The following is a 14,722-nucleotide window of genomic DNA, read 5'->3' on the forward strand; positions in this document are numbered from 1 at the left end:
CAAGTTACAAAAACCCTACCTATAATATATGATTTATTTATTTATTTATTTTTAAAAATTTATGTCATTAGTTAAAATGTCTTATTTCTATTTTATATTACCTCCAATTAGACTTGGTAAACAGGTTAATCGTGTCAGGTTTGGGTCAGGTCAATTTCGGGTTGTTAGGGTTCGGGTCGGAACTAACAGGTCAGGGTTAGAGTCATTTTTAGGTCAACTACTATCAATTTATTTATGAATAATAATCAATGTGCAATAGACCTGTCAAAATTCGACCCGACCCGGAAACCCGACCCGACCCGACCCGTTTTTTCAGGGTTACAAACCCGGTTTTTTCGACCCGCGACCCGTTTGACCCGAACCCGAAATGACCCGTTATTTTAGGGTCGAGACCCGACCAATCTGTCGACCGTTGGGTCAAAGGTAAATCAAGAATTTTATTAAAATATTAATATTTATATATTATATTTGAAAAAATAGTTAAAAAAGTATTTTTTTATTACTTAAAATTGCAAAAACAACTAAAAAGTTAATTTGATATAACTTTTATAATATTTAATAATAAAATAATTATTAAAAAAACTTTATTTTAATAATTATGTAAATATAATTAATGTAAACGTTGAATATCATTGAAATATTAATTTTAAATATGATTTACATTTTAAAAAAATATTTTTTTAATTTAAAAAATCGTTTAAAAAAGACGTTAGAAATTATTTCTTGACCCGTATTCTGACCCTAACCCGACCCGTGACCCGTATAACCCGACCCGTATTTGACCCGACCCGTATTCGACCCGACCCGTATTCTGACCCGACCCGTATGACCCGACCCGGGACCCGACCCGCCCGACCCGTTTGACAGGTCTAATGTGCAATAATAAACAGTTGGATGGGGTTACATCGAATCGAGTTCGGGTCAAACTCGGGTCTTGAATTCGGGTTATTCAAATCGGGTCAATTGTATCAGGTCTACCTCCAATCCATTTCAAACTACTCATTCCATTCTTAGGAATAAAATGTTTCACATGCGAATTTTATAGTTATATCTTCCTCTTTTATACTTATTCCATTACAACACTTATGATATCTTATATTTTTTTCTTAATTTTTTTTGAAAAAGTAGATGGATAATTTGAAATAGATTGAGAAAAACCTATAGTATTAGAAATCGTATCGGTCTCACCATCCGTTTGAATTTTCTGATTGATTTCCTGTATTCCGGTTTTTTGTTTATCTTTTCCATTTTGGTGTGTCTTAAACAATTGTTTATCTTTTTATTTTAAGATTATTTTTGATAAGTAATTTGATTATCCACACCCAATTTGGTTCACTTCTTATCTAATAATTGACCCCTGATAAAAGCAGAAACTTAGAAGCACAGGAATTGATGAGTAATTGTTAATGATATTAATCGAAATGGTACATATAACATATATACAACCCTAGCTCCAAGAAATTAGGCAACTAATCTCCTAGAAATATACACAATCAAATCTATTCCTAATATACAGCTAAAGGAATAACAAACATATAACAATCATTGACTAATAATATATACAATATCTTTTCACTCCTCCTCAAGTTGGAGCACTTGGTAGTCCAAATCCCAAGTTGCCCTAAAGATGGCCAAAAGCTTCGCCTTCTAATGCTTTCCTGAATAGGTCCGCAACTTGTTCCTTGCTCCGAATATGAAGTATATTAATCGTTTTGTTTACCAAGTATTTGTCGGACAAAATGGCAATCGATCTCAATGTGTTTGGTTCGATCGTGAAATACCGGATTTCTAGCTATGTGAAGAGCAGCTTGATTATTACAAAATAAATTTATAAACTGTGTATGAAACACACCTAAAGACCCCAAGAAAGATTTTATCCAAACCAACTCACTTGTTACTGCCGCCATTGCGCGATATTCTGCTTCCGCCGTAGACTTTGCTACCATGACTTGTTTTTTTTTGCTCGCCAAGATACCGGTGATCCCCCCCAAAGAAATGAAATATCCACTCAAAGATCTTAGGGGTCGTTTGGTTCACTACTTAGAAATGGAATGGATTGGAATGAGAAACCATAGGAGTATGGGGTTCCAATTCCATACCTTACAAAACATGTTTGGTTCATTAAAAAAATAAACATGAAGGAATGGAGTTTGAATCCATGCGGAGGAGGTGGGTATGGGATTCCAAGGGGTTGGGGTGGAATGAGAATCCATCAGGATTCTAACTCCATTCCAAAATACCCCAACCAAACATTAGAATGACTAGAATCCATTTCATTCCATTCCAAACCTTCCAACCAAACACCCCCTTATTGTTAGAGGACAATTTGCATAATCCGAATCACAATAAGCCTCTAATTGTAAATTCGAATTGCCTTTGATAATAATCCCCTTGCTCGGGTCATTTTTAAATACCGAACAACACGCATTGCTCCGTCCCAGTGTTCTTTTCTTGGCTCATGGACGAACTGTGAGAGCACGTGCACTGCATACACAAGATCCGGTCGTGTGATCGTCAAATAAACAAGTCTTCCCACGACCCTTCGATACTTCATCACATCTCTTAACAATTCGCCTTTTGCTAATGCTAGATTATGGTGCTGTTGTATTGGTGTGTGAACCGGCTTGGCTTGCGACATTCCTGCCTCCTCAATTATCCCTAAAGCGTACTTCCTCGAGGAACAAATCCTTCGAACTTTGTGCTACCTCAATACCCAAAAAATATTTAAGTCTCTCCAAATCTTTTATGCCAAATTGCTTATCAAGGTTGCGCTTGAACGATGCACATGCTTCACTATTATTACTCACTATCACCATATCATCAACATATACAAGCACTTCAATAAAAATCCCGTCTTTGTTGCGGGTAAACAATAAATAATCCGCCCACGATTGAACAAAACAATAAGCTCGTAAAAGCTTTGAGAACCAATTATATGAAGCTTGTTTTAGACCATACAAGGATTTTTGCAATTTACATACCTTGTTGCGATTCTTCTTTTCGAACCCTTGTGGAATGCGCATGTAGACTTCCTCTTCTAAATCCCCGTGCAAAAATGCGTTGTTTACGCCCAATTGCTCAATCACCCAATTTTTAGCTGCTGCTACGGCTAATAAGCATCGCACACTTGTCATTTTTGCCACTGGTGCATATGTCTCGTGATAGTCTATCCCTTCCACTTGGGTGAACCCTGGTGCTACGAGTCTCACTTTGTACCTTTCAACTGTCCCGTCTGCTTTATATTTTATTTTATAGACCCACTTGCATCCAATTGGTTTCTTCCCATGTTTTAAGGATACAATCTTCCAAGTTCTATTACTTTCAAGGGCATCGATCTCTTTACGCATTGCTTCTCTCCATTTCGAATTTTGTGCAGCCTCGAAGTAATGTTGTGGCTCTCGTGTCTCATCAATTGCAGCCAAAAACTCTTTATGACTCCTAGAAAAACAATTAGTAACAACGTAATTGACTAAGGGATAGCGAGTACCTGGTCTTTTGGACTTTGTTTGAGCGGAATGATCGCTTCGTGACGTGGGGTTTATTATTTGAGTCGACTTGCAGCTGTAATCCTTGCGCCAATAAGGTTCAAATTTTTGTCGCGCCCCTCTGCCAAGCACCTCCTGTTCCGCCTCATTTGCTTCCTCACTGCCGTGACCAGTGTTGGTACCCACTGTTTCACTCCCCCTGCTTTCGTGAGTGACATTAGGGAGTCCATCATTGTCTACCTCATTGTCATACCACTCCTCTACTATTTGCTTATTATCATTAAGCATGGTATTTTCTTCATTTGAATTGGATTCTTCAAGAGTGTAAGGCAACTTGTGTTCGAAAAATTGGACATCTCTTGAAACAAACAACTTTTTTCACTTAAATCATATACTTTCTATCCCTTTTTATTGTGTGGGTATCCCAAGAATAAACACCGATTTCCTCTTCCCCGAATTTATCCCTTGTTCTATCCTTATTATGCACATAACAAAGACATCCGAACACCTTTATGCTATCAAAATGTGGTTTTTTTCCATGCAATAATTCATATGGTGTTTTCTAAAATGGGCGTAAGGGTTCTATTTATTAAGTATGCCACTGTTAACACACACTCGCCCCAAAAGGTAATGGGTAGATTGGCTTGGAAGTGTAATGCTCTAGCCTTTTCAAGGATATGTCGGTGTTTTCTCTAGACCCTTCCATTTTGTTGCGGAATGTCGGTGTTACTAGACCTGAAAATAATTCCTTCTTCTTCATAATAATATATCATTTGACCCAATAAGAGTTCCGGTCCATTATCACTTTGGATAACTTTAACACAAGTATTGTATTGATTTTTAACCATGACAAAACACTCGTAGTGTCTCACCGACCTCTCCTTTGTGTTTCATCAAGTATACCCAAACATGTCTACTATGGTCATCAACAATCGTTAAAAAATAATGAGAATGCGATAGACTAGTCGTGCTATAGCCTCCCTAAATATCACAATGTATCAAACCGAATAAAAAAAAACACAACGTTTATTATTAAGCGAAAACAGAGTTCGGGTTTGTTTAGCCCTACAACATGCATCACAAACCTCACTAGAATTCCAAAACAATTTATTGCCAACCAAACTTGAAAAATGAAATAAAATGTTACTCGAAGGATGACCAAGCCTTGCACGCTATAATTTTGTCTCCTTTGAAATATCAACCTTTCTCGCTACAATTTCTGCTCCTTCTTGAAATAATAAACCCCGTCACGCGCATCACCCCGTCCAATCTCCGTCTTCATAGACCGGTCCTGCATAACACAAAAGTCGGAGTGAAACGTTATTACGCAATCATTTTCCCGAATTAGTTGCTCTATCAAAATTAAATCGCATTGCAAAGTTGGGACATAAAGAACATCTTTTAGGATGAAATTGTCGCTCAAAACGACTTCACCGTGGTCCGTCGCTTCCACCTCTCTTCCATCGGGCAACCCTACAATCGATTTCCTCATTTTTCGAATATTACTCAAACATCCCCGTCGCCCTGTCATATGGTGAGAACACCCACTGTCAATGAGCCATTCAACATTAATATTGTCACTCATACCTATTAGTTTATAGCTACCTTCCGGACTCGACGCTAACATGATCCTTATGCGCTCTATTTCCTCCGCGTTGAAGGGGAAATTTGACTGAGAGTTTGTTTCCTTTGCAACGCTTAAGGTGCTGGCTCCATTGGCCTGGTGTGTTCCCTGCTGTCCGCGTCCACCAGTCCTTCCTCCCCTCTGCCAAAACTCCCTCTGTTGCTGCTCGCGCCTCTACGTCCTCTGCCTCTTCCACACGCCTTCACGGCTTCATAGCCATGCTTGTCATAACATGAATCTTCCGTGTGATGAACTTTACCACAATATGCGCACTGTGGTACATCTTCTTCATCTACTGCTGCTCCACATGTGGACGGTGGAACTCGAGAGTAGTTGGCAAGTTCGTCCCATATTATCTTGAGACGAGTATAATATTCTACCACCGACTCCCTTCCTTGCTTGCACTCATTCAATTTTCCCTTCAATTGATGGACTCGCGGCGCGTTTCCAGCCGCATAACGTTCACGCAATTCGTCCCAAATTTCTTTCACACTGCCAGAGAACGTGATGCTTGCGTGTAACTTGTCCTCAATGGAACTTCGTAACCATCCCCTTATCATGGCATTACTTTGCCTCCATGCCACCAATTCGAGGTTGTCTTCTCCCTCATCTCCTGCTGGTTTCCGACCTTCCCTTTGATGAATCCTAATTTGTTCTTTGCGTCTAATCCATTCAATTCTTGACAGCCGCAGCCCACAAATCGTAATTATCGCCATTGAATTTGGTTGTTGTGAGCGACATATTAGGACTATGAGAATGGTGGAGATAAAGCGGTGACGACATGGGTATAACTCGTTTCTCATGTTCTCCAATTCTTTTTCCTGAATCGGTGAATCCTCTCCCTTCGTCATTAGTTTTTTTTTTTTTTTTGTGTGTGTGTGTGGGGGCGGGGGGGGGGGGGGGGGGGTAGGGGGGGAGGGAAGCAGAGGAATTAATGAGTAATTGTTAATGATATTAATCGAAAAAGGTTGGTACATATATACAACCCTAGCTCCAAGATATTAGGCAACTAATCTCCTAGAAATATACACAATCAAATCTATTCCTAATATACAACTAAAGGAATAACAAACATATAACAATTATTGACTAATAATATATACAATATCTTTTCAGCCCCCTACTCTTTCTTTAGTGTTTGTACTAAAATCAAAGGTAAACAAATGATTGGAACAGAGCGACTATATTATTCTCACAACAATTATCTTACCAAAAACTTCTTCACACCAACAAATCTAAATTCACTTAAGAAACAAACAAATAGAGAAGCATATAAATCATCAACTAATATTTTTTTTTTTTTTAAGGAAAAAACTTTTTTTTGTAATTGATAAACATTGACATGAATAATAAACTACAAAATCCACAATCTCCTCCAAATCACTATAAAGTACCCCTCTATCTCAATCATTTGTTTGCCTTTTATATTTTTTATAAGGGGTATTTTAACAAAGGCATACAAATGATTGAGATGAAGGCAATACTACTTACAAGTGATACAACTATACAAGTATCAAGTATTGTTGAGCTGCCCACAATCAAAATCAGCCTTCTTCAGGAGTAACCCTGCTAAGAATGTTGCAAACACCTTATCCCTTAAAAACCTTATAAATTTCCAGCTAGTTTGTTGCATTGAACCTACAAAATAACCTGTAGTAATGAGGTCTATTCCTCTCCATTTCCTCTCCTTTGCATATTTCCTTAAGCAACTTTCAATCTTTTCATACTCGACTTCATCACGCATCTCCGAACCCTTCAAAAACCCATCAGCGAGGTGTCTTGCAAGAACGATACTGTCCTCTAGAGCAGAACACGCGCCTTGTCCTAAATCTGGGGTCATAGGGTGAAGGGCATCGCCGGTTATGCAAATGTTGTCCTTGGTTATATCTTTCCATATGATCTCCCATGGAGGCCTTATTCTTAAGGGAGAACATATTATATCTTCGACTTTAGTGTTCTCTATGACATTCTTGATCTTGTCTTGTACTTTACCGAGGTTGTTTAGAACAAATTCCTTCAACTTTGTAGGGTTTTCTTTTATTTCCTCATCTACGTAACGAGAATTGTTAAAACAATTAATTTCTTAAGAGACGATCTCACACATAAAAAACGTGAACAAGTAAACGGAACAAAACACAACTCTATTAGTGGGTAAAAGTGATTACTAAAAGATTCTGTTTTACGATAAATTTGTTTAAAACAGTCTTACATAAGTATATTTGTGATTATGAGACGGTCTCATACAAAACTAGAAAATGAGATGTTGAAATTGTGTATACCTTCTTCATGCAGAGGAGACCAAGTGAAAAACCAGTAAATGCTTGTAGCATCACAAGGGAGTATCCCATACCGCCTACCATTCCCCATAAATTGCAAAAATTTGGAGTCGAAACCATGATTTTCTTCGAAATCAACACAACCTCTTATGGCCAACCTATTGGTGAATGATGGCTTCTTAAATCCCAAAAATCGAGCTACTACAGAGTTCACTCCATCACACCCAATCAGCACCTGTTTTCATACTTCATAGTATTGAACCGTCAGCGATACTTTTCGTCATCTAATTTTCCGTAAGGGTGGAATTTGTGTAGTACCTTGGTCTTTAGTATTGAACCGTCAGCAAGATGAAGCAGCTTAAAGAAGCCTGATATTTCGATGCTAACCACCTTGGAAGAGAACCTAATTGTGTTGGATGGCAACTCCTTTGCAAGAGTTTCTAGCAGTACTTTTCTTTTCACACATCGAACTTCATGATCTCCACTGCAAAATAAACAAATTGGACGAGGTTGGATTAAAGGGCAATCATTCTATCAAATATGGAGGAGGTTGAATTAAAGGGCCCCTTGTTCGTTCCTGTTGGAAATAGGGGCTTTATTTGGCAAAGTCATTTTTCCATATTGTCCCTCATTGGTGAGGAAAAGAAAGATGTATGTGTTTATATATCTTATCTTGCCTTACACTATCACTAGTGGGTCAAGGGAGGTTTTTGTGGAAGCCTTGCGAGGTGCTTAATTCAGCTTGCGCGCGCGCCGTGCCCGTGCCCGGCCCAGATTTGGGATTTGGGATTTGGCAATCGCCTGCGGCGGGCTATGCCTATCTTTTTGGGCCGGTCCAGCGTGTGTGTTTTTGCTGCTTCTGTTTTGGTATAAGAAACAGTCAATCCGACTGTTAGTGGGTGAGCAAAAGGCTCATGTTCCTCAGGCCTTGACTGCTGCAGTTTAGGGGCACGTTTTTAGCTTCAGAACTGCTTCAGTTCTGCTATAAATAAGACCCTGCGTTCAGCTTCTAAAAAACACATTCTTTCACACTCTTCTTCCTCTCTTCTCTTCTGTTCTCTAAATTATTTCTGGGTATTGCTCAATTTCGTTCCAAGTCTCTCTGTCACGAGTGGGCGTGAGGTGAGGAGGTCGTAGTGTGATCCTTGGGGAACTACAGGCACTAGCCGATCGCCACCACGGTCGTGCACGGGCAAATAGTTTTCAAGGCGGTGGCATCCTACCACGGCACTACTTCTTACGGTTCTATCTTTCGATCTTTTCGCTTATTTTCGATTCGAGTTCTTCTCTGTTACGCAATTAAAACAACAATTTGAAAACTATTTTTTGTTGTTCTTTGTAACCATGTCGTTAGTTCGAAAATTGCTCCCGAATCGCGAAATTGGAGTCATTAGATGGTCATAATTATAAGCGCCGGTCCCGAAATTATTGATGTATTTTGAGCGATTAGATATTGATTACGTCTTATTTAATGACCCGCCTAAACCTATCACCCCTATCGATCCGAGAAGACCCCTCCTCCCTCTAAAGATGTTAAGTCCAATGAAGAGGATATTGCAAAATTTGTGAAAGATAACAAAACCGCTAGGTGGCATATTCTGAATAATATGACAAACACCCTTTTCGACTTATTTCTTTGTGAATAAGTCGCTAAATTTATTTGGGAGTCTTTAGAAACTAAGTATGGGGCTGATGATGCGGGGAAAAAGAAGTATGTTGTGGGAAAATGGTTGGGATTTCGGATGGTCGACGGAAACCCATCATGGATCAAGTCCATGTCTATGAAAACTTATGTGCTGATGTTGTGAATGAGGGCATGAAACTTGACGATATCTTTGTAGCTAATGTTTTGCTAGAGAAATTCCCTCGATCCTGGTCCGATTACCGAAACCAACTTAAGCATAAAAAGAAAGACTGTCCCTTAAAGAACTTATAGGACATATGAGGACCGAGGAGGCTAATCGCCTTAAAGACCTTCCCGCTAGTCAATCTCGTGATCTTTTCGCCGTTATTCTTCTTTGTTAAAGCTAATTTGGTTGAGTCCGGTGGTCCGTCTAATCCGAGAAATATAAGGGTAAGGGTAAGGCCAAGGTTGGTCGGGTAAGAACCAGGGTCCCGCTAAGAAGAATGGTCCAGGGAAGCATACCAAACCGGTTCCTAAGATTCGTAAAGTCGCTAAGGGCCCTATTGTTGCTATGTCTGCGGAAAACCTGGGCACAAAGCCTACCAATGCTCGAGAAGAAATCACGAGGCCCATGTTCTTTTGGATCGATGATGTTATTGTTGTGTGGTTGTGGAAGCTAATCGGTGGGTAATATTCTTTGAATGGGTCTTCTTTGAATGGGTCTTGAATCGGAGCTTCGAGACACCTCTGGCCGATAGGGGTTTATTTGCCGAGTTCGAGGAAGTTTGATGGGGAATGCGTCTACATGGGTAATTCTTCATCCGCAAAGATCACAGGCAAAGGCAAGATCTTTCTCAAACTCACCTCGGGGTAAACACTTGCTCTCAGTAATGTTTTATTTGTACCCTCATTGCGTCGAAACCTTGTGTCTGGTGCCTTGCTAAACAAAACTGGTTTGAAACTTGTTTTTGAGGCTGACAAGGTGGTAATGTCGCGTAATGGGGAATTTGTGGGCAAGGGTTATCTGTCTGGGGGTCTTTTTGTATTGAACTCGATTTCGCTATTAATAATATCGCAGATCTTCTTCTCGCTTATATCGCCGAGTCTATTGATATTTGGCATGGTAGGTTAGGTCATGTGAATGTGGATTATATTAAAAAACTTAGAACTATGAGTTTAATTCCGAGTTTGACGAGTCAAGAATTCTCTAAATGTGCTAGCTGTGTTGAAGCTAAGTTTACAAAGAAGCCTAGTAAACCTGTGACTACTAGGAACACGAGTCTTCTTGAGTTAATCCACACCGACCTAGCTGACTTCAAAAATGTTGCAAGTAGAGGTGGCAAGAATTATTATGTTACGTTTATAGACGATCGTTCTAGATACACCCGTGTCTATTTGCTTAAGACTAAAGATGAAGTAGAACAATCTTTTATAAACTTTAAGAATGAAGTTGAGAACCAACTTGATAGAAAAATTAAAAGGGTAAGGTCTGATAGAGGTGGTGAGTATAAATCCAGTTATCTAGCCGACTTTTGTCGCAAAACGGTTTAATACATGAGACTAGTCCACCTTACTTACCCCAATCCAATGGTGTAGTTGAACGTAAAAATAGAACCTTAAAAGAAATGACGAATGCTATGCTTTTAAGTTCTGGCCTATCTGACGATATGTGGGGGGAAGCAATTCTTTCAGCTTGTCACATTCTTAACCGTGTACCTCATAAGAAAATTGACAAGACACCCTACGAGATTTGGAAGGGCTATCCTCCTAACCTGAGCTTCCTTAGGGTATGGGGGTGTTTAGCTAAAGTGGGTTTACCTGATTTTAGGAGACCTACCGTTGGACCTAAGACCTATGATTGTGTGTTTATAGGTTATGCTCAAAATAGCTCTGCTTATAGATTTATGTCTTTGAGTGACCGTTCTATATCCGAGGCTAGAGATGCCGAATTTTTTGAGCATGTTTTTCCTTTTCGGAAAAACCGTTGTACCATCTCCTAGTTTATCCATTGCTGCATCTCCCGATTTGTCTTCACATGCTAGAGTTAGCTCTTCTATCTTTTTTGTTGAACCTAGAAGAAGTAAAAGACCTAGATGCCCAAAGAACTTTGGTGATGATTATGATACAACTATGTTATCTGAACTTGGATACACTGTTTGTGCTAGTGATGAGTTTGTTTCAAACCTTTTAATAGAAGATGACCCAAAAACCTATAGTGAGGCAATGAAATCCATTGATGCTAATTTTTGGAAAGATGCTATTAAAAGTGAACTTGACTCTATTGTGTCAAATCAGACTTGGGAGTTGACTGATTTACCTAAAGGTAGTAAACCCATTACAAGTAAATGGATCTTTAAAAAGAAAATGAGACCTGACGGTACAATAGAGAGGTTCAAAGCTAGACTTGTAGTTAGAGGCTTTACACAAAATAAGGGTATTGATTATTTTGATACTTACTCTCCTGTGACCAAAATTTCGACTATTAGGACTCTTGTCGCCTTAGCTGCTATTCATAACCTTGTTATACATCAGATGGATGTTAAAACTGCCTTTTTGAATGGTGAACTAAGGAAAGAGATCTACATGTCTCAACCTAAAGGTTTTGTGATTGAGGGTCAAGAGAGTAAAGTGTGTAAACTGAACAAGTCACTTTATGGACTGAAACAAGCACTTAAACAGTGGTATGAGAAATTTAACAACACTTTAATAAGTAATGGCTATGTGGTTAACAATTCTGATTCATGTGTTTATTCAAAAAAGATGGAATCTGATTGTGTAATTATATGCCTATATGTTGATGACATGTTAATACTTGGTAATAATTTGGAGGTCATAATTAGAACAAAAGTTTTTTTGTCATCACAATTTGAGATGAAGGACTTAGGAGAAGCCGATGTTATCCTAGGAGTTAAGGTCATCCGAAACCCCAATGGAATCTGTCTAAGTCAATCTCATTATGTTGAAAAAGTGTTGAAAAATTTTAATCGCTTTGATGATGTGCTGCTAGAACACCCTATGATCCTAGTGTACACTTGTGTAAAAACTTGGGCAAGAGTGTTTCCCAAGAAGAGTATGCTAAAATCCTAGGTAGTGTGATGTTTTTAATGAATGTACTCGACCGGATATTGCTTATGCGATTAGTTAGTAGATCGAGTCGTTATACACATAACCCTAGTAATGAACACTGGAATGCTCTTCGTCGTTTACTAAAATACCTAAAAGGAACAGTTGACTTATGTTTGCATTATAGTAAATTTCTGTTTGTGTTAGAGGGATATTGTGATGCGAATCGGGTTCATGCAGTAACGATGAGATCTGTTCTACTAGTGGTTATGTCTTTACCATGGGTGGAGGTGCTATATCGTGGAAGTCCTCTAAATGACTTGTAGACGCACGCCTACCATGGAATCTCGAGTTCATAGCTCTTGAGTTGGCGAGACAAGAGGCCGAATGGTTGAGAAACCTTTTAGCCGATATACCAAGATGGGGCGGACGGTTGACACCGGTCTCCCCGCACCGTGACTCGCAGTCGCTATTGGTGTGTTGCAAAGAATAGTGTCTACAATTCAAGAAGAGACACATTCGAATAAGGCACGCCGCAGCTTAGACAACTCCAAGACAACGAAGTGATTGCTTTGGACTATGTGAAGTCCGAAAACAATCTTGCTGATCCCTTTACTAAAGGGTTGACTAGGAGACTAGTCTTTGATACGTCGAGGGGAATGGGGCTTAAGTCCTTAGGTCAAGAGTGAGACTTGACTAGGTCTAAAGCTTCTATTCCTATGGCGTTGTATGATTCATAGCCTTTATGGTGGTGCTTTGAGACGCACTTGATGGATCATACACCAGGTTGGACTTAGGTCCTTAATGACTCATGTGAGAAGTGCTATTGAGAAGCACTTGAGTCACCTACGTAGGTGTAACGATCATTAGACTATGAGAAGTCTTCTGATCACATCTATTAGTACCGAGGTAAACGCATAACTCTAAAAGAGCGCGTTGCACTTTCGCGGAACGATCTTAATTTGAAGGTATGATATGTGTTGTGGAGGGTATCGACCGAAGCTCAGCTAGGAATTCAAATCGCAAGATATTCTCTCATTTTGTAAGTAAGTTGTTTCCTCATTACACTAAAGTGTCAATTCAAATCGAAAGATATTGATACCTAAGTATCCAATCCTTCCTTTACCCAGAATTCTTTTCTTTGTCTCTCGGCGCCCCTAGTGGGGATTGTTGGAAATAGGGGCTTTATTTGGCAAAGTCATTTTTCCATATTGTCCCACATTGGTGAGGAAAAGAAAGATGTATGTGTTTATATATCTTATCTTGCCTTACACTATCACTAGTGGGTCGAGGAGGCTTTTGTGGAAGCTCTTGCGAGGTGCTTAATTCGACTCGCAGACACGCGCAGCGTCTTGTGCCGTGCCCCGTCCGGCCCGGATCCGGATTTGGGATTTGGGATTCGCCTGCGGCGGGCTATGCCTATCTTTTTGGGCCGGTCCAGAGTGTGTGTTTTTGCTGCTTCTGTTTTGGTATAAGAAACAGTCAATCCGACTGTTAGTGGGTGAGCAAAAGGCTCCTGTTCCTCAGGCCTTGACTGCTGCAGTTTAGGGGCACGTTTTTAGCTTCAGAACTGCTTCAGTTCTGCTATAAATAAGACCCTGCGTTCAGCTTCTAAAAAACACATTCTTTCACACTCTTCTTCCTCTCTTCTCTTCTGTTCTCTAAATTATTTCTGGGTATTGCTCAATTTCGTTCCAAGTCTCTCTGTCACGAGTGGGCGTGACAGTGAGGAGGCTGTAGTGTGATCCTTGGGGAACTACCGGCACTAGCTGATCGCCACCACGGTCGTACCGGGCAAATAGTTTTCAAGGCAGTGGCATCCTACCACGGCACTACTTCTTACGGTTCTATCTTTCTGATCTTTTTCGCTTATTTTCGATTCGAGTTCTTCTCTGTTACCGCAATTAAAACAACAGTTCCATTAAATTAAGTTTAGTTTGTTCCATTAAATTAGACGTACAGATGACTTACTATGAGAGTTCAGCAGTTTGTACTCCTGCCTCAGTAGAAGTTGCAATTATCCTGAAACCATAATAGTCTTACATACAATATGAGTATACATACTAATCAGTTGGATATTATTTACCCTGAGAGACGAGTATGGTGTTGGCGGAGAGAGTGAGCGACACCAAGAGCATCCAAAGCTTTCCAAGCATTAGTCCAAGTAACGAAGGCAGCCCCAGTAACTCTGAGTGTATCATATGATTCCAATACCAATGCTCTTAATCCCACCCTACAATAACGAGTATGGTATTTTAATCAAACATATGGAATTCATATGAAATAAGGGAGTACTCCGTATAAATAGAGTACCTGTGAAGAGCAAGTGCAAGTGAGAGACCGGCAATTCCACCACCAACAATAACAATGTCTTGTATTGTTTCCATGTTATATATGAGCCTCAATTATTTTATTTTTTTTCAAGGAGAGCCTCAATTATTGTTGATTGAATGTAAGTGGATTATGTAAAGTGATACGGAGTATATATTTATAGGCAAAAAAGTAGTAATGGGTTTATCTACAGCAATTGAGAGTTGTGATATACGGAGTACTATATCTCTGTCATGGATGACAGTAGCAAGCAGCCAGGAATTGAAGTGATGATGCATACGATTACGACTTACGAGTGAGAGGCAGAGCAATAATAAGA

The 14,722-nt window shown here is 39.6% G+C and overlaps 1 protein-coding gene across 2 annotated transcripts; it reads right to left on the reverse strand.

Annotated features, from left to right (window-relative positions):
- Positions 1-6,360: 6,360 nt before the first annotated feature.
- Positions 6,361-14,666, reverse strand: LOC141599552 (monooxygenase 2-like). 2 transcript variants are annotated; one of them, XM_074419588.1, is made up of 6 exons: positions 14,386-14,666; positions 14,159-14,305; positions 14,044-14,094; positions 7,704-7,869; positions 7,389-7,620; positions 6,361-7,158 (listed from the first exon to the last, which is right to left on the reverse strand). In XM_074419588.1, exons 1-6 carry the CDS (start codon positions 14,457-14,459, stop codon positions 6,623-6,625), a joined length of 1,206 nt encoding a protein of 401 aa, XP_074275689.1. In that variant the 5' UTR covers positions 14,460-14,666; the 3' UTR covers positions 6,361-6,622. The 2 variants fall into 2 exon arrangements, with proteins under 2 accessions (XP_074275689.1, XP_074275690.1); XM_074419589.1 differs by lacking the exon at positions 14,044-14,094 and having other exon boundaries at positions 14,386-14,557.
- Positions 14,667-14,722: the final 56 nt, after the last annotated feature.

This window comes from Silene latifolia, chromosome 9, assembly GCF_048544455.1.
Source record: "Silene latifolia isolate original U9 population chromosome 9, ASM4854445v1, whole genome shotgun sequence".
Taxonomy (NCBI): Eukaryota; Viridiplantae; Streptophyta; class Magnoliopsida; order Caryophyllales; family Caryophyllaceae; genus Silene; species Silene latifolia.

Coding starts and splice junctions, on each gene's coding strand:
- LOC141599552 (XM_074419588.1), bottom strand. CDS start 14,459: ATGGAAACAATACAAGACATTGTTATTGTTGGTGGTGGAATTGCCGGT. Junction 14,095..14,158: donor CACCATACTCGTCTCTCAGG/GTAAATAATATC, acceptor TTATGGTTTCAG/GATAATTGCAACTTCTACTG. Junction 7,621..7,703: donor GTTCAATACTAAAGACCAAG/GTACTACACAAA, acceptor GTATGAAAACAG/GTGCTGATTGGGTGTGATGG.